General features: G+C 35.2%; 1 protein-coding gene across 6 annotated transcripts in view; it reads left to right on the top strand.

Moving 5' to 3' along the window:
* The window catches only part of LRBA (LPS responsive beige-like anchor protein), a 720,310-nt gene that overhangs the window by 658,663 nt on the left and 42,214 nt on the right, over window positions 1–19,433 (top strand). For 4 of the 6 annotated variants that reach the window (XM_077770783.1, XM_077770766.1, XM_077770758.1 and 1 more), the window contains 2 exons: window positions 13,293–13,382; window positions 17,648–17,840. In XM_077770783.1, the coding sequence (XP_077626909.1) occupies window positions 13,293–13,382; window positions 17,648–17,840 (283 nt within the window). The remainder of the gene's footprint in view (window positions 1–13,292; window positions 13,383–17,647; window positions 17,841–19,433) is intronic. The other 2 variants (XM_077770789.1, XM_077770775.1) reach the window with 1 other exon arrangement.

Here is a 19,433-nt window from a genome sequence, read left to right as displayed (position 1 = left end):
TTGTTAAATAGTTAGGGGAATGGGCTGTAAGTCTGTTTTAAGCAGGTGGGGCAGGAATCTTTGTTGTGACTGCAGTGAGATTTAAGACTAGGACAGTAAGACAACATGATTACTGTGATTGTGGCAATAGAGTAAATTAGAATACAGTGAGTTAAGATTTCATACAGCCACAATTCAGTGTTACAAAAATAATTCTGAAGTATCTCTGGCTAGCAGTATGTTACACAGATGGCATATTTGACACAGTGCAGGGCAGGAACTATACAATGAAAAGCCAAATAAACAGTAAGGATTAGTCAAGTTTTAATTGAAAACCTCCATAAAAAATAACTTGAAATTATGCCAGACTTTCTTGTATATAAAAACCACAGTAAATAAAGTTTCCCTTTGTCAACTAAATGAACATCCAAGTTGTCAGTAAAGCTGATTCTTGTATTTTGCTAGTTATTACTTCATATTGCAGTCTTAGTTCCTAGGTGTAACTAAATTATACATGCAAGGATATAAAGCAGGCAGGGTATTAATATTTCTGTGATTTTTTTACCCTGTCAACTACCCAAGGAATTCGGAGCCATTCTATCATGCTGATGACTTCTGTCATGAACCCTTTTGCTTCAGATACCATCTTCATTCTAAATTGAGAATGTGAAAAGTAGTTCCAAAGCAAGTAATTGACTTTTGTTCTCTTAATTTTAAACTAAATAAAGCTTCTAGAAATTGTTAAGATGAAAAAAAAATTGCATGGATTTGAAAAATCTGTGTAAGATTATTTACAAGTATGTTAGATTTCTAAATGTTCAGAGTAGCAACTTTAAAAGCATTGCTAATGGATGAGCACTGAGTGTTATATGGAAACCAACTTGACAATAAACTATTAAAAAAATAATAATAAATAAAAGCATTGGTAACAAAGATGAGGAAGTTTAGAATGTAATCACTGTTTTTAGTTTTCATTATTGTTGCGAAGAAGGAATTGAAATTCTGTTCATATTTGGGAAATTCTGGAGTCGTACAAATGTTTTTCATGTTAAGTATTATTAAACTGTACTATAACAGTAAATTTGTTTTCTTACATCTCTCTATCCCTGCCAGTACTGTTTAATTGGAGTGTGTGTGTGTGTGTGTATGTGTGTACTGTCCTTCAACTCTAAGGTCCTTAAGATCAAAGATCATGTCATCTGATCCCTCACTGTACCTCATTTCATTATTCTTACACAGTAGATGCTCACAAATATTACTGAGAAAAAAGATTAAGTGATTTTTACCAAATGAATGATTAAATGATCGCTTATTTCCATGATAAAGTTTAAAAACATTTGTCTGATTTTGAGAAATAATTATTTCATGTTCTGAATACAGAAAACTAACTCTCCTGATTTTTTTTTTCTTTAAAACATTTGCACTACGTTTTCACTGCTTTCCTCTTAGTGTTGGCAACCTCTTTGAAGCAGCATTTCACTTATTTTTCTAGGCAGGCTGCTTTATCTACTCATTTCCAGTAGCTAGAGATGGAGGTGTTTTGAATGAGCACATCAATGTTCTAGACAGAGATACTGCTTGAAATTATCCATGAACACAGTGCCGCTGAACGTTATTGAGTGACGTTTGTTTCTGTTGGTTGTGTCTGCTCTGACTAGCTGGTTTCTTTCAGATTGGCACCTGGGATTATGCTTCAGTGGATGGACAGCTATAAGAAGTGGAGATTGTAGTAAGGCTGGGTTGAGCCTCAATTTAATGTGTGTCTGGAATGTATGGGTTCAGTTAAATGCACTAATGGGTTATCTATGCATATTTTTACAATTTAAAATTGCCTTATGTTTTACTTACTAAATTCCATATTATTGAATAAATTTATAAGTAAAAATCCCTCCCCTTCTCTAATGTTCTCTCTGTGCTGATTAATTACTGCATTCTTATTTTTTTAATAAGTTTTATTTAGCAAGCTACCCTTTATCTTTGTTCTTCATGTACTCCTTACCATCATCATGACATGTATATGCCCCCAGGTAACTGTGAGAAACTAGTTTACTTATAAAACTTATATGCTTTTATGAATATTTAATTAATACTAAATGATGACAAAATATTGCTAAAATGAATGGTTCCTTGAAATCAGGTAGACATAAGTTAGGGAATAAGCTCAAATAACTAAATTAACTTTGTAGCAGAATCTGGATTTCACTATTTTTGACGAGTTTATCAGCTAGAGTTGTTTCCAAATGATTAAAAAATTCTTATGGCTACTATGTGGATGGAGAAATTAAACTTCATAAAGCTGTATCAAATATGGCAGATTTTTATTTAGATTTTTATATTATTTAAGATTTTTTCAAAATAGAATTTTTTGTTTTTCTTTATTTTTTTAGATTTTTTTAAAAGTTTATTTATTTTGAGAGAGAAAGAGAGCACAAGCAGGAGAGGGGCAGAGAGAGTTTCTCAACCAGGTGCTACACTGTCAGTGCGGAGCCTGATGCAGGGCTCAAACTCACAAACCCCAAGATCATGACCAAAATCAAGAGTCAGACACTTAACTGACTGAGCCACCGAGGCACCCTGTTTTTCTTTATTTAAAAATGTTTTAATGTTTATTAATTTTTTAGTGTGAGAGACAGAGAGAGCGAGAGGAGGGGAGCACAGAGGGCAGGGAGAGGAGACACAGAATCCAAAGCAGGCTCCAGGCTCTGAGCTTTCAGCACAGAGCCCAACACAGAGCTCAAACTCACAAACCATGAGATCATGACCTGAGCCAAAGTCAGGCACTTAGCCAACTGAGCCACCCAGGCGCGCCCCATGTTTTCCTTTATTTTTAAAGTAATGCATGTTTTGTGTAAGATGTTAAGCAGTATAAAAGGAATAAGGTGTTAATTTTTATTCTGCCAGTCCTTCCATCTACTCCCCTTCAGAGATAACAGCTGATAATAGTTTGGTACATCACTCCCAGATTTTATACATATATATTCAAGTAAAGTAAAACGTTGGATTGCAAGTAACTTGTTCTGTGAATATTCCACAAGGCAAACAAACATTTCTAATAAATTTTAATTTGCTAAATGAGTGATGTCTTGCAATATGAGTAGTACGTGATACTGAATGTCACATGATCACAACTGAGCCAGTGGCTCTTGAAATTCACTTTGATTTACAAGTGCTTTGGATTACAAACATGTTCCCAGAGCAAATTATGCTTACAAACCAAGGTTTTACTGAGTATATGTATACTCACATAACACATGTAAATATATGTGTGTGTTTATATATTTTTATTTATTTTTATTTTTTACTTAAATGAAGTCATACACTATATTCTTTGGTAATTAGGTTTTTTTGTTCCAATCAGTGTATTGTAGACTATTTTCCATGTCAGATACACTTAGTTCAACTTACTCATTTTAATGGCTGCATAGTATTCTATTATCATTGTTTAAGTAGTTTTTGCTCCCGAAGTTTTACTGTTGGAGACTATAATATTTGTTTCTACCATTTCGCATTCATCTGATTCTTTTCTTATAAAATTTTATAGAAGTAGAATGAAAAGCTTAGTCTTTAGTTGAAAACATAAAAATTTGACTCTTAACTGAATTTTTATTTTACTATATTATAATTTTCAAAATTTAAAAAAAGACTATGTTTCAAGTCCAAGTTTACAGAAAATTACTTTTGTTCAATTTAACTTATTACTTAACTATACCATTTGGTTTCTATTTTGAATATCTATCTGGTTGAGTTTAACATATACCAGTATATCCATGACATTTTTTTTTCCTGATAGGCTATTTATCTTTTACATTTATGCTTTACAAAGTTTGAATTCTTTTTTTTAAATTTCTATTGCACTTTGAATATTTACATTTCAATCTTAAACGATTCCTTTTAAATAATTTGAGTTAGGTTCATTATATGATCTTTTAAAAATTTTGTGCATTTAAANGCTCACGCTGTCTCTCTCTCTCCTAGAAATAAATAAAACATTTAAAAAAAAATTTGTTTTGACTTCTAAAAAATAATTTTATATTTCATTTCTTAGGTTAAGAGTCTGATTTCTCCATATTTATAAATGATGCTTTGCTTTTTTTTTTNNNNTAGAGATGTTATCCAAACAAAACCATATTTATTATATAGATAATTTTCTCTTTTGCAATCTTCATGTATTTCTTATCAAGTACATTTACTTGTTATGGGTCGTCTTTTGATCTTAGTAGTTCATATTGTCAGGATTTTTGTCCTTTAGGTATTAAGTACAAAGTTAAACATATTATGAATAAGTGGTCATTTTATTAGTATACTTTTTAAATTTGCTGACACCAAAGCTAAACTTTTTTTTAAAGTTTTATTTATTTTGAAAGAGACACATTGGCGGATAGGGACAGAGAGAGAGGGGGAGAGAAAGAATCACAAGCAGGCGCTGTGCAGTCAGGCCAGAGACCTACCCAGGGCTCAGTCCCACAAACTGTGAGATCATGACCTGAACCAAAACCAAGGGTCGGATGCTTAACCCATGCTCCCCCACCCCCCGCAAAGCTAGGTTTTTAACTGTGGCCCCAAAGAGCATTGAGGCTGGTCATCTAGTAGTCAGTAAACATTGAGTGGACACCTGCTCCAATATCTGGCAAGTTGTCCTCAACTTAAGTTCAAGTGTGTGAAGGGCAAGAGGAAAACTGGCACAAGTAATGATAATTATATGTAATAGTAGAAATCAGTGAATGTTCTTAATGTGCTCTTTTTTAAATACTGAAAAGTGAATTCTGAAATATAAAATATAAAGTCTTATTTGGATTTTTAAACCTTTCTTAGTAAACAATTACTCTAGAATCTTAAGACCACTTTGTAGAATTTCATTTTGGTAGTGACAGAAGATCTTGATATATTAATAAATATGTGTTTACTTAATGAGTTATTTTTTTCAGTTTCTAAATATATTGGGGATAAAATGCAATTTCAAAGTTGTGTTCTTAAAAGAAACAGCATACATAATGTGTTTACCTTAATCACATCCAAATGTTTAAGTTATTTCTCTTCCAAACCCATCTTAAAATAAAATTTTACAACTTTATTGTTGGTTGCTAAGTGTTATACTGATTTAACTTGTTTTCTATGTTGGATTAAAAGACCAGTTCTGAGAGACTATAATAGTCATTGTTAAATTGAAGCCAAATACCACATTGTCACTAAGCCAAGTCTACTTTTATTTACTTTTATTTCTTTTCTTTCTTCCTTTCATTCTCTCTAGTGTGCGTATCTATATTCTCTTTATATACATATTCTCTTCCTCTCTAGATGCAGCTATAAAATCATGCAACTATGCAATAGTTGGCACAGAAAACAATGGAATACACAGCTTGTTGAAAATATTTTCATAATATTTCCATTTGGAAATCCATTAATAAATTCTCTAGGTAATATTTGAGATGCTGTTTATAAAATATAAATATGTGGTTTTACTGGAATGTCTCACAGTATTTGCATAGTCTTTTTTATTACTATGTATTTCAACATCTGGAATGCTGCCTGCCAAACTCAGGTTTTATTATAGAAAGTAGTAACAGGCTATTTGCAGGAATAATTGGGAATTGATGAATAAGAATGTTAAGTAATAAACTAAGCTTTTTAGTAGAAATGTTTAATAGAATGTTTTATTCAATGCAGGGCTGCTTTGTAATGGTGGTAGAAGTATATCTTGGTATCTTGGCTGCATCCCTGCTGAATTATATTGACTTGAATGGCCATTCATTCTTTCAGTAAATATTTTTTGAGCACCTACTGTGTGCCAAGCCCCTTGAAGCGAAAAATATTTGACAGTCTCTGATCTCAAGGAGACTTATAGCCTAGTCAATAAGGTAGAAGTTATTAGCAAATAATTAGAATATTGGATAAGTAAGTAGTAGGGATCAGTGTGCATTGCTCTAAGAGCAGCAGAGTAGGACAGCAACAGTCTGGATGAAATAAAAAACAAGATTTTCCAGAAGACAAAGATGCCTGAGCTAAGAATGAGAAGGAGGCAGCCACACAAAGAAAATAAAATAGAAAAAAAATTGGAAAAGTAAACAATCTATACAAAGGCAGTACAACACATTGCATCTCACATTATAATATGAGGTGAACAATGGCAGAGGATGATATTAGAAGTATAGGCAAGGGCTATGTTATTATTACTCTTAATTATGACTAGTTGGTAACATTTATGAAATGCTTACTTAGCCTCAACCAGCACTGTGTTAAGTCATATACTTACATATATATATATATATATTTGATATATAGTATATATCAAACACTTATTGCTCATTTGCTTTGTGTCAAGAATTGTTTCAAGTTTTTTATATTAGCTCATTTAATCTTCATAAAAAAACAATAAAATATCCAATTTATTATCACCATTTTTAGAGGAGGAAATGTAGTCACAGAAAGCTAAGTAACTTGTCCAAAGTCACTCAGCTAATATGTGATAAAGCTAAGATTTTGAATTAAGCAGTCTAATTTCAGTGTCTACATACTTAACCCCATGAATGGTGCAATCCCATGGAAAGGAATTTGGATGGAAGGATTTTACCTAGAGAAGTTATATAATCAAATTTGCAACTTCAGGATTGAACATCTCTTGCCAGCCCAAGAATATGTTCACTCCTCCTAAGAAAGATGAAGCCCTCTGGCTAATGTTTTCAATATTTTGGTCATTGTAGGATATTTTTTCTTCAGTGTAGTTTTACAGTTGAGGTGATAAAACTGCTTAAAAGCAGGAACACTCTTGTTTTTCAGCGAATCTTTCTAGCACATTGCCTAAGCAGAACCCTCTGTAAGATAGCCTAAGGCCAAATGTGTTAATAATTATTGAAATTGACTAATGAGTACCTGGGGATTCATTATCTTATTCCATAGTAGAAATTTAACATAATAAACAAATTTTATCACCTGGAACCAAAACTATCTAGATGAAGGAAAGTTCATTCAAAACAGTTGAGGCATTTGGTAGAGTTATTAAGCTACTCTATTACCAATCTATTTTCCTGAATCTTCTACCTGTATGTTTCCTAGAATTTCAAACCTCAATTGTGCCTCTATATTTTCTGTTGCATTATACAAAAAGCTGAAGGGAAAAGTGAAGAAAAAGTGATAAATAAAATTACTTTGAAGGGGTTTTTCAAAAAAAAAAAATTTTAATGTTTATTTATTTTTGAGAGAGAGAGAGAGGGTGCAAGCAGGGGAGAGACAGAAAGAAAGACACACAGAATCTGAAGCAGGCTCCAGGTTCCTAGCTCTCAGCACAGAGCCCAAAGCAGGGCTCAAAATCACCAACCACGAGATCATGACCTGAGCCGAAATCAGGCACTTAGGCGCCCCATGAGGGGCTTTTTCAAATCACACATATTCCCCCAGAATTTCTCACATGGCCCTTAAGAATCACTGTATAGTGAAACACGGAAGTGTTGTCACATCCCCCAGCTGTGTTAGGGTGAAGAAATGAGAATTATTGCCTTCATTGGCATCTTTCAGATACTCCCTGAAAGACTCTTTTGTCTCTTACTAATAGCAGTTAGCAGACCTTCCTTATACTCCCCAATCTCCTCCTTGCCCACATTGGCCTTGTCAAGAACTGTGCTCATGTCTCAAGCTTGGCTTTGTCCCCAATGCAAACCTAGATGAGGCATAAGGATCTGGGTGATCTGGCTATGTATAATAGGCACTTGGTACACTTTTTTGTTGTGTGAATACTATGTGCAAGATGTTCTACCAGTTGCACACCACTAAAATATATGACATTCTCATCCTTTATGGTATAGTTGAAGAGACAGACTAGTAATCTATGAGAAGTTACAAAACATGACAAGGAAGCTTGAATCAAGTGTGTAATCAATCAGCAAAATGAACACGCTGTAAGATTTGAGAAGTAGTACACCAAATAGGTAGAACTCAAGCAGGGTTTTCTAGAGAGGGTGGGACTCAGAAAATTGAAGATGAGGGTGACCATTCTAGAAATGGGCAGTCACATGAGAGAAGATGTAAGGGAGACAGAGCTGGTTATATTTGTGAAAGAAAAGAAGCATAACTGAACACTGTATGAGGGAATTGGATGAGGTAATAAAAGTTAAGAGATGCGGTAAGACCTTTATTGCTTGCCATTAAGCCTTTATCTTTTAATTACTGGGGATTAATCAAAGACATTTGATCAAGAGAATATTGCATAAAGGAGAGTTTGGGGAAACTTAATTCTGCAGGATATGTTGAAGGAAGAAACTAAAGAGACTATTGCAATCCTCAATACCTGAAATTATAAGGGGTTTGGATTCATAAAGAAGTGATGGATATGAGAGACTTTATAAAGTGAGTGATTGGATCTGATAACTGATTATATATGAAGGGAGGAGGTAAAATTTTAAAATACAAGTAAGAACCTGAGCATGGAAGAAAATCAAAATAGAAGTCTAACCCTAAAGAATGCTAGAATAAAATTATTTTTTTCCAGACTTTAGATATGTTAATTTTAGGTGTGCTGAGACATACCATATACACAGTATACATAGATGGTGATTAGGCAGGAATGTAAATGGACACTTCATAGAAATCAATAATCCTCTGGTTTTAGATTTGAAAACCTTTCTCATAGAAGAAACATTTGTAGTCGTGACAGCAGAAAAAATTTATAGGGCAGAAAGTGTAGATTGATAAAATCACAATGCTAGGAGAGAACTTGCAGGGATGAGTTCATTTATTGATGAGAAAGAATAGAAGTCAGCAAAATACAGAGAATAAAGGTTAAAGAACCAGGCTGAGATAAAGCCATGAAAGCCACAGAAAAGAGAATGTGAAGAAACTAGGATGTGATCAACAGTGTAGACTGCTACAGAGATCAGGGTGAATAAAAAATGGTAGGTGAGTTGTAGAAATAATGAAAAGAACCCAGAACTGTCAGTTGATGATATAAAGTGTAACTACAAGAATTTGAGATTATAGAGGCAGCTGGCTGGCTCAGTCGATAAAGTGTGCTACTCTTGATCTCAGAGTTATGAGTTCAAACCCCAAGTTGGGCTTGGAGCCACCTAAAATGAAATAAAAGGACTTTGAGATTATAATCATTACTTTACAATCTTATTGCATAATTTTCACACTTGAAAAAGCCCTTGTATCATATTTTTATCACCAAGAACTCAAAGGTTAGTCCAGAGTTAAAGTATTTGTATCTAAGAATTCTGTAGTCTTTTTAGATGTTGGGAGTACTTGGAAAGAAAATAATTATTTAACTTGTGTGGGATCATACAGTTTTTATTCTGTCATTGAGAGAGAATAATCAGATCACTATATACATGACTTGAAAAAAACCTTTTCCTTAAAGAGGTCGCTAATGCGCAAATTCTACTAAAATTTTAAGACTTTAAAAAATGTTAAAAAAAGAACATTGGTATTTTTGAAAGTTGTCTTACCATCATATCCTTTTTATTTCAAAACAATGTAAAATGCAAAATAAGATATGTATTGCCAAGACCTGTTACATTAAATTTATATCTATAATTAAGATTTATATGCAGTAATGTCATTATTCTTATTTTCTCTGTAGTAGTTAATGTTATTGACCATTCTGTGTTTGGAAATCTCACCTTACAGCTTCCATATCACCCGATCCTGCTCCCCCATTCCTAGCTCTTCCTCCTCTGTTTTCTTTATTCATTTTTGTATGATACCCTAAATATGACTCTTTCCCAAGGGTCAGCTCTAGGTCCTTTTGTGTGTATTTTCTTTCATGTATTTTCTTCCTGGAGTTTAACCAGTGAGTTTCATACTGTGTGCCAGAGCACTAAGATTTCTCAGAATTATCTCAGGAGCTGCAAAGGAAGCTTATTAAGGATGGCTTCATCCACCTTTAAAGTAGATAGCCCTACATCTATGTTTTTGACATACTGCATTTGAAAAAGGAAGCCATTTCTGCTGCTTAAAAATACAAATATACAGAGAGAGAGAAAGGTCTATAACCACCGACTTACACTTCTCTTTTATTAATTACAACTAAATCAATACTCATCTTTCACTTCAGAGCCAGTATTAGGCTTTCTTTTGCTCATTGGATATCTCAACATGGGTGGATGACTGTCACTATCTCTTCAGATTCCACATGTTACATAAAATATAATTTTTCACGGCAAATTCTGTTAGTTCTCCTAACAGAAACTTCTATTTCCATTCATTGCTTTACTACTCTTGAAAGTATGCCAGTTCAAAGAAAAAAATTAGCCTGTTTTTTCTCTTTTCTTCATTGGTCAAAGTCCTCTTCTTTAAGACCTGTTGATTTTTACTTAGTCCCTGGTTCACATATTTATCTCTTCTTTCAAATACCACGACTTCCATAAAGACTGAAGTATATATATAAACCCTTTTGTTTTGGACTGGTCTCTGAACCTCCAAAGAGATATTTTTGTCTCTGGGTACTTAGCCATGCAGTATATTTTGAAATCTTGAGCCAGACTCCAGTTTCCTAACACTAATGTGTTCATCACTATCATTATTTATTCCTGAAACATTTCTTCCTTTCCTTCCCTATTTTAGCTATGATAGATGGGGATCATGCTGAGTCCCAAGCCTAAAAACGCAGTGTTTTATTTAGTGCTTTGTATGTGCTAAGTACTGTACTAAATACTTTGTAAGTATTATTTAATTTTACAAATGATTCTGTGAACTAGGCATTATTAGTGTCTCTACTTTGTAGATGAGGAACAGAGATTAAGCTAAATCACACAGCAAATAAATGACAAAGTCCAGATTAACACCCTGGATTAACTCGCCTTGGCCATCTGATACCACAGGCCAAGTATGGAAGTTGTCTCTTCCTTCCTCTCCTCCATTTAAATAGGGGTAAATACATGAGGGCTGTTGGGCATGGACCACCAAAAACAGCAGTCAAGGGCAATGACACTGGTTTTGCCAATTCTTCTTAAAAGAAATGTAAGATTTACATTCATATTTGTCCATAAATCCATGTATCATAAAATAGCAGTGCTCCCACCTCTTTCTCTGTGGCTACCTCTGGACTTCAAGTTCTCCCACTGTGTGATACTTTTTCTTCTTCAAGATTGTCCTGATGTTGATCATAAATTGATTTCACCTCATCACAAAACATTTTAGAAGTTCTGAAATGATCCTAGGCTCTATTCTTTGCTCCCTCTTGGCTCCTTTTCTCGTTTCTGAAGTCTAGGGCCAGTCTTATGTTCCGCTATATAAAATCAAACTTGCCTAGCTGTGCTACTCTACTAATTGTGTCTGAACATACTTTGTGATGATGATGATGATGATAGAGATAACTTATTAATACATTCATTAGATTGTAGGATCCTGCTTTTTGGTGCTCAGTCTTTTTGAACCCCCGGCCTTGGTATAGTACCTAACAGATAAGAAGGAATAATAGCTTAATGACTCAGAGTATTAGCTCTAGAATCATGCTGCTTAGGTATAAATTTTGAGCCTGTCATTTATATGACCTTGGGCAAAATATCTATGTTCTTTGTGCATTATTTTCTTTATCTTTATAGATAAAGATAGATAAAATAAAGGACTCATGTCATAGAGTTTAAAGATTAGCTGATGTAAGATAGTAAGCCCTTAGAAAAGTTCCTGGTAAATAGTAAGTACTATATAAATTTGTTGTTATTATCAACCCTTAATATTTGTTGACTGCATACTGAGGGTCTAATCTATACCAAGCACTTTGCTATGGTTTTTACATAAATGTAATTTAATTCTTAATAATAGCATGATGAGGTGGATGCTATTATTGTCTACATTTTATAGGAAAGAAAACTGAAACTTAGAAGGGTTATTAAATACCTAGATCACAGAGCTTATAAGAGGTATGCCTTCAGGATTTAAACGTGGTCTGTTTAATTTCAAAACCCATCTTCCACCATACCACTCAGATTTCACAGAGGTATTTTCCAATCTTTTCTGCCTAAGCAAGTGATTGAACAGTCCTTGAACTCATTGAAACTGCTGTTTAATCTTCTGAGTATATTTTCCCTGCTTCCTATATTGTGAATACATTCAAGGACAGAAACATTGAGACATAATCCTGCTATGTACATAGTTGACGATTGTTGACTGCATAAATGAATGAATTGCTGTCATTGTTTCCTACAAGGTTCATTGTAAAGGGCTATTACTGGTATCCTCAACAAATAAAAAAGGGAAATTAATCCTGGATAATGATTATATTTACTTGTTTATGAAATATTAATTGCCTATAGTCCTGCAAAGCATATAAAAATTAAGGTTCTGTTTTCTTAGGGATTGAAAAAAATAACATGATGAACATATATTCTCTTATGAATTTGAGAGGTTTTCCTCACTCATTTAACCTGGAAGTTCAGAATACTGACTATTGTGTGGTGTTGAAACAGTCATTGTATACTTTGTTTCCTTCTCTCTTCTCACACGTACTGTATAATTTATTCATTCACCCAATTTAGGGATCTAACAGTAAAGAAGATAGATCAGATCCTTGCTCTCACAGATCTTGTATTTTAGTGGAAGAGACAGGCATAAACAAGTAAACAAATAAAATAATTAGATATAGTGATAGCATCTGGCATTTAGTAGTTTTCTATGATTAAGGAGTTGTTGATGATTGGGAAGTGTGCTAGGTATTCAGGAAGTTCCACGGTAAGGGAGTGCCTTGCAAAGGGCGCATGTACACATCTTTCGGAAAGGGTATGCACATGTTTCTTATGTTTAGTTAGTCCCTATTTTAACTGTTTCATGCTTGGATGCAACATATGGCTTTTACTTTGTTGTTTAGCCACCTAAGTTCAAAGAGACTGTCAACAATAATGCTCTTCCAGGGGCAAAAATAATAGCATCAAGCCATTTCACAGGTGCTATCTTTCTTTTTCCCTCCTTTCTACTTCCCACGATGAAATGGGGCCTAGAATCAAAGCAGCAATAGGTTTTTCTCTATACCTGTAAAAGATTAGCTTTAGTCATCAGAGATGATGCAAGCAGGAGAAAAAAAAATGCACGAAAACAGAGGTGAAGCCAAAAAGGACAATTTCTGATTGTAATAGCTGGTTTCTGTTTCATATCACTGAGCAAGATGAGAAGGTTTTGCAGGGTTTTATAGGAACAGCTTACACAGTACTAAAGGATGACCTCACCCCCAGTGCCCTTGCCAGGTGCTTAGACCCACTGTGAAAACACAGAGTTGATTTTCAACATGAAACAAGCCAGAAGTATGGAATGACATTTTCAGGTGACACTTGTGGTTCTACTGCCTATAATTAGTACCTCTTAACCCTCTAACTTGCCCGTGCCTTTTTCAGGCTGTTGAAGCTCAAATCCGAAGTTTTGGACAGACACCTTCTCAACTACTCATAGAGCCCCATCCTCCCAGAGGTTCTGCGATGCAAGTGGTAAGTGCTGCTTACACTCTTCTCATTTCTTGCCTCTGAGAGCATGCTTGACATTCATAACAGTGTTTTCTTATACTTGAGATTCCCTACCGCATCTGAGCCTGTTCTTTTTATGTGATGTCAATCTACTAACAACCAGCAAATATTAGTACATGCTGTCCTGGAGTCTTTGGGAACATAAACATTGCTCCAGTGCTCTCCTGTCTCATCAGTTCATCTTTTGCATTGTAGACTTAAAAAGCCTTATAATTGTCACATGTCCTCACTGCAGGATAATGGCTCCAGACATAGAAGCAATGAGTTTTCTGATTTGATCCTATGAGTTTCTAGATTAGTTTTCCTAATGTGTTTGTTCTTTAACATCCCAATATGTTTTTCAGTTGGGAATTTTAAAACTAATCCTAGTACTTAGGATATTGTTCCTACGGTTAACAGACCGCAGAGAGAAGGAAAGGTGGTTTGATATACCATTACCACCCAAAGCTTAATGCAGTGATTTACATTTCTCATGATTCTGAGGGTTAGGCGAGCACTTCTGCTTTTCTCACCTTGGCTCCCTTACACTGCTGCAGGGTGGGCTGAGGTGCCCAGACCTCTCTTTCCATGTGGTCTTTCATCATCAAGGAAGTTGGCCCAGGCCACTTGCATAGTAGGAACAGTGTTGTAAGAGAACACTTCTGCAGGACTTCTTGAAGCTTGCTTTCACACATCATTTACACCACACTTTATTGGTCCAGCCCAGAATCCGGAGCTGGAGATGGTAGAATTTTGACCAATACTCAGAAGGAGACAGTAGCAGCAAAGAGAGCAAGAGATAGAGATGTGGCCCTTTCACCTCTGCCTCCCTGATTTTTTGTTTTGATTTGTTGTTTTGTTGGGATTTTTTTTCATTTTTTCTTTTTCTTCCCATCTCACCATCTTCTTTGTGTCTTTTTCCTTTTCACCCTTTGTCATCTTCTTTCTCCTTCCAAACATTTCTTCCCTTCTTTCTCCAGCTATATGAATTGGCCATCACAATAAACTACAACCATTTTAAGAATTAACTTGCATCATGGGCGCCTGGGTGGCTCAGTCAGTTGGGCATCAACTTTTGGTGTTGGCTCAGGTCATGATCTCGCGGTTCATGAGTTCGAACCCTGCATCGGTCTCTGTGCCTGTAGTATAGAGCCTGCTTGGGATTCTTTCTCTCCCCTCTCTCTCTGCCCCTACCCCGCTTGCCCTCTCTTTCATAAAAATTAAGTAAACTTTAAAAAAAATTTAAAAATTATTTGCATCACATTTTCCCCTAAGTGTTTTTAAATAGGTGAAATCAGATTTAAATGAACATAAAAGATAAAAGGGTAACCAGTGAGCAAAAGAATATACAAAAAGCAAGCATTTAGCAAGAACAGTAGAAGGTAATGCCATAAAATAGTAAGAATGATTTGTGTTTGTGGTTTAGAATTAGTTGTAGTAATAGCTTGTCAGTAAGACTCAGGCTGTCATGATGGAAACACAGAGTCACTGCTCCAGTGACTTTCTACCTGGGTCGCTGCACAGACTTGCTCACGGGGGCAAGGAGAGAGCTCCTACTTCCAAGCCTCTCTCACGTGGCAAAAGGATTCACTGGGGCAGACCAGCTTTCTAGGGTCGGAAGGAACATGCCCATATAGGATTGGGTGTAGGCTTTCCCATTATCTGAATCCTCTGAATTGAATCCCTGAACTCCTTTCCAAACTTGTGCAAATTGTGTTTTTCGTCTTATACATGTGTGGGTAGGAAAGAAAGGTGTGTTGGAAAGAAACCAGAGTTGTCAACAAGTGTATACTTAATCTGGGAAATCTGAATGAAATTTGGTCAGCAGTTTCCTACTTCCACCTCAAACTTGACTCCCGGAGGCACCCAGGATTAGATGAAGGTGTGTTTCTCTGATTCCTGTTTTACCAGCTGTCCTCATCTACGGCTGTTGTGATCACAGCAGAATAGCCCAGTATGCTGGAATGTGCTTTCTCTTATTCCTAGTCCTCATTCCATACTTGCCAGCCAAGGATATGATGGAACTTCCAAGAGATTCCTCCTTGCCTGCACTGGGAGCAGTAGTCAAGATGGAGTATGTAGAACAGACTAGAAGGGCAGCTTGTTGTACGAATGAAGTTCACTGCTCTGGATATGGTGTCTGTGGCTTTCTGTGGAAAGTAGCTTCTCTTTGCCATGTGGCTAAGAGTTGGCCCACTGGAGTCACTATATAAACAAGACCCTCTCCCTATACATTAGAGACTTTTCTATGTTTTTTTAGGGCATAAACAGTGGAATTATTCAATTTCAGTTTAATTGTATTTACAATATGAACTGTTAAGCCCAAAAATAAGGGTCAACTTCCTTTCAGTGAGACTTTATGATGTATGTTATATATACCCTGACTTTCTCAGAGTTTATAAATTAACTTTAGTAAATATTATTTTTAAGAAAACTACCTAACTGAAAAATAAGGCTTAGTACTCTGAAATGATGTTCATTTCCTTTTCCCAGACTTCTTTAAAACTAGCGTGTAGGGTGGTGTGTTTGTTGTTGCTTCTTTTTTCTCATTTTTACCCAATTTCACAGAGTTCCTTAGAAACCGTATAAACAGTTCTTTGTGTGACAAAAAATACTAATTGATACAGAGGTTTTAAAAATCAGAGGCCCAAATGTTTATTGTTTTTACTGCCATTCATGAGTCCCCCCACCATCAACTGTCAATGCACCCCACCACACACACGCACACGCACCCGAATATAGCAGAAATTAAAGCCACTTCGTGCTGCGTTAAGTGCATGAGCCATAATATACACCAGGTGTAGTAATTAGCAGGCACACGAAGGCTGCCTATTTGTCTGGTTTTGCTGCTGTTGCTGTATCCCCCTGTGTTTTCACACCATCAGATAGTTGGATTTAATTGAGGCCACATCAGATGAGGCATTACTGACACCTTTAATTGAATGAGCATCCAGGGAGGATTAACTCATAATATTGATTGGCTTTTAGCCACTTGCTCAGAAGGGTGTCTGGGTAGCTTATTAGTTGCCTTTATTTACACCTTTATGCAAAGAGTGCAAATAGGAATTCTTAGTGCAATATGTTTTTCTAAGTACTCTTAATAACTTTTTTAAAAGGACTGATAATAAAAATGCAAATGTATTTAATTTTTTATTAGCAGTTCTGAATAAATATGTGTTAAATATATGTGCCTACACATTTACATATACCTGGTGTTTTGAAATATGGCAGTAGGAAAGCAGCCAGAAGCCCTTCATCAAAGTGTTTCAATTGTGAATGATACTAATCAGCTATTAGAAAATAGACACGGTAGAAGAGGGTTGCTGAAAATGTACAGGGCAATTACTATGTGATAGCACACCACCACAACATATAAATAAAGTCAGTAAATCAGAGTGCTGTTATATGTGTCTTGGATTATGACATATGAGTTGTAGGAATGTTCTAAATCCTTAGTAGTCTTCAAGATTTATTTTGTTGCTAGTTATTAGAACAGACAGTGATTTTTGTTTAACATTTTCAATTTCTGCTTTGGAAAGGAGAAATCAGAAGTCTTGAGCTTTAGTTTTTTGGTTTTTGGTTTTTGGTTTTTTTCACCAAGGGAGAGGAGAGGCATCTAGGTATTTCTCTTTATCCTTAGTGATAGCAGAAAACAGTAGCATTTCCATTATAATAGGGCAGTGTTTATGACTTGGTACACTATATAAATATATTGTTTTTACAAGTGCATTTAATTATGCATTGCTTTGAAACACCTTTATAATTAAGTTTGTATATTACATTCATAAGTTATTTCTCTAGTGTAATAATAAATATATGCTGTATAACTGTTGTTTATAAATAGATGTTTTAATTATGTCTTTATTTACTTGTCAAGATCTTCATGCTAACTCAACGCGACTTTTGATAATCTTTGGAAATTACCTTGCCTCGCTTNGAATCTAAATCAAATCATTTCTTTAGTTCTTCATGGGAGTAGGGTAGGGAAGGGAACTAATAAAATTTATGGGTTTTTAAAATGTTTCTGTTAAGGTATTCTACCTCAGTCACCAAAACATTCAAATAATGACATACATGAAAAACAAGCCAATCTTAACTGATGTTTCTATAAACCTCTGCTCACCACGCTCTCAGCTGCAACTTGTGTTAACATGGTCTTTCCTCTTCTTTTCCTGCACCCTCTCTTCTTTCTTGTCTTTCTTTGTCTTTTCCTTCTTGTATATTTGGGTCTTGTCATGCCCACTCAACAGTATCTCCTCCTGCAGAGTCCATTGATGTTCACAGACCAAGCCCAGCAGGATGTTATCATGGTCCTAAAGTTTCCCTCCAACTCCCCTGTCACTCATGTGGCAGCTAACACCCAGCCTGGTTTGGCGACTCCTGCTGTGATCACAGTCACTGCTAACAGGCTATTTGCAGTGAACAAGTGGCACAACCTTCCTGGTAAGTAAAGCAATATCATTATAATGCATAGTAACTGCTGCACACTGTCTAAAGATACTGTAATATACACTTAAATATCTCAAACTTTGAGCTTTTCAATTTCCAAGCATTAGTCTGAATCAAAATATTTAATAATTTGAAAGGCTTAAAGAATCCCCTCTGTGGTATACAATACAAATGTTAAACCATCACCTATTCTTTGGCATGTGGTGGTTTGTCTATTCCTTGTAGATAAATATTATTTCCAATTTCTTAATATAATAATAGTCTATATTGTGTCCATAAATACTTTATATTTATTTATCAGATGTTCTTTTTATTCATTTACTCGATAAACACTTTTGATTGTCTACTTATAACATCATAGAATTTGTCATGGGTGATAGAATAAAGAACACTTAAGTTACACAGCCAAAATACTACAAACCCATAAACATTCCATTTTTCCATTAAATGTTGAATAGGTAGGGTAACTAATAGCAAGATACTAAAATAACCATTAAAATCATAAACCAATGGTTTAAGGAGACCTGGGAGTTCATCTAATCCAGCCCCATGCTTTACCAATGAAGATGGTGAGCCCCAGGGAGCTTGCCTTATTCAGTATCACATATGGCCAGTCAGTGGCAGAGCCATGTTTGAACCCAAGATTTCTGACTCAAATTTTATGATCACCCCTCTATGATTTATTACCTCTCATTAGAACAGGAATGTTGGGATCTGGATTTTACACTGTTCTTTTTGGCAACTAGTTAGAAATTCTAATTTTAAGAAGGAAAATCTTTTAAAGTCCTGAAAATTATATGCTTTTTTCCAAGCTATTGTTTTAGGTGGGAAAATGTAAAAGATAGATTTCAGTAGTCTATTGTCATTAAATCTGTAAAATGTGCATAAAGTACTGCTCATTATAAGACCTCAACTGGTTGCAAAAATATAAGTTCTTGAATAGGGCCTCTTGCCAAATTAAATGCAAAAACTTTTAGAATTGAACAGAATTGAATTGACACTCAAACAAAAACTTGGTGTACTGACTATGCTCAATAAGGTACTTACCATGAAGAATCTGTGGTTGGTATCAAATTTATTAAATATAGCCATTGCCTGGCTATTAGAAAGTAAATGAATACCAGTATTTGATTAGAGAATAGATTTCAGGAAAAGTAGAGAAGGTAAAAATCGAGGTGTATATAATAGTCTCTATTATTAGGTCCTTTCATTCCTTTTTGTTCAGGTGAACTTTCAGTGCTAAATGTGTATGCAGATAGCATACTTGTATTTTGGGACAAAAGATTATAATTTAACAAATGTGATTTTTGGATTCTCTAAATAGCACTTGTTAGAGGGAAAACATGCTGGTGGTGGGTTCCATCAGCTACACTAGAGGATTACCTACACTGGGTGCACTTAGCTTGGCAAAACCACAGTCTGTGTGGCGTCAGGGCCAGCACAAAGGATGCTTATTCTGGGTGACTTAACTGTGGCAGCTCTGAGAACTTCTTCAGTCTAAACAGTGACAGCATATGTGAGAGAAACAAACCTTTTCAATTGCTGGAAAGCCCTCACTGCTCTCTGCCACTGACTTGAGCCTACCAA

The sequence above is a fragment of the Crocuta crocuta genome, unplaced genomic scaffold, assembly GCF_008692635.1.
Source record: "Crocuta crocuta isolate KB4526 unplaced genomic scaffold, BGI_CrCroc_1.0 scaffold345, whole genome shotgun sequence".
NCBI lineage: Eukaryota > Metazoa > Chordata > Mammalia > Carnivora > Hyaenidae > Crocuta > Crocuta crocuta.
Note: the sequence above shows the minus strand (reverse complement) of the source record. Positions and strands in the feature narration are given on the sequence as shown.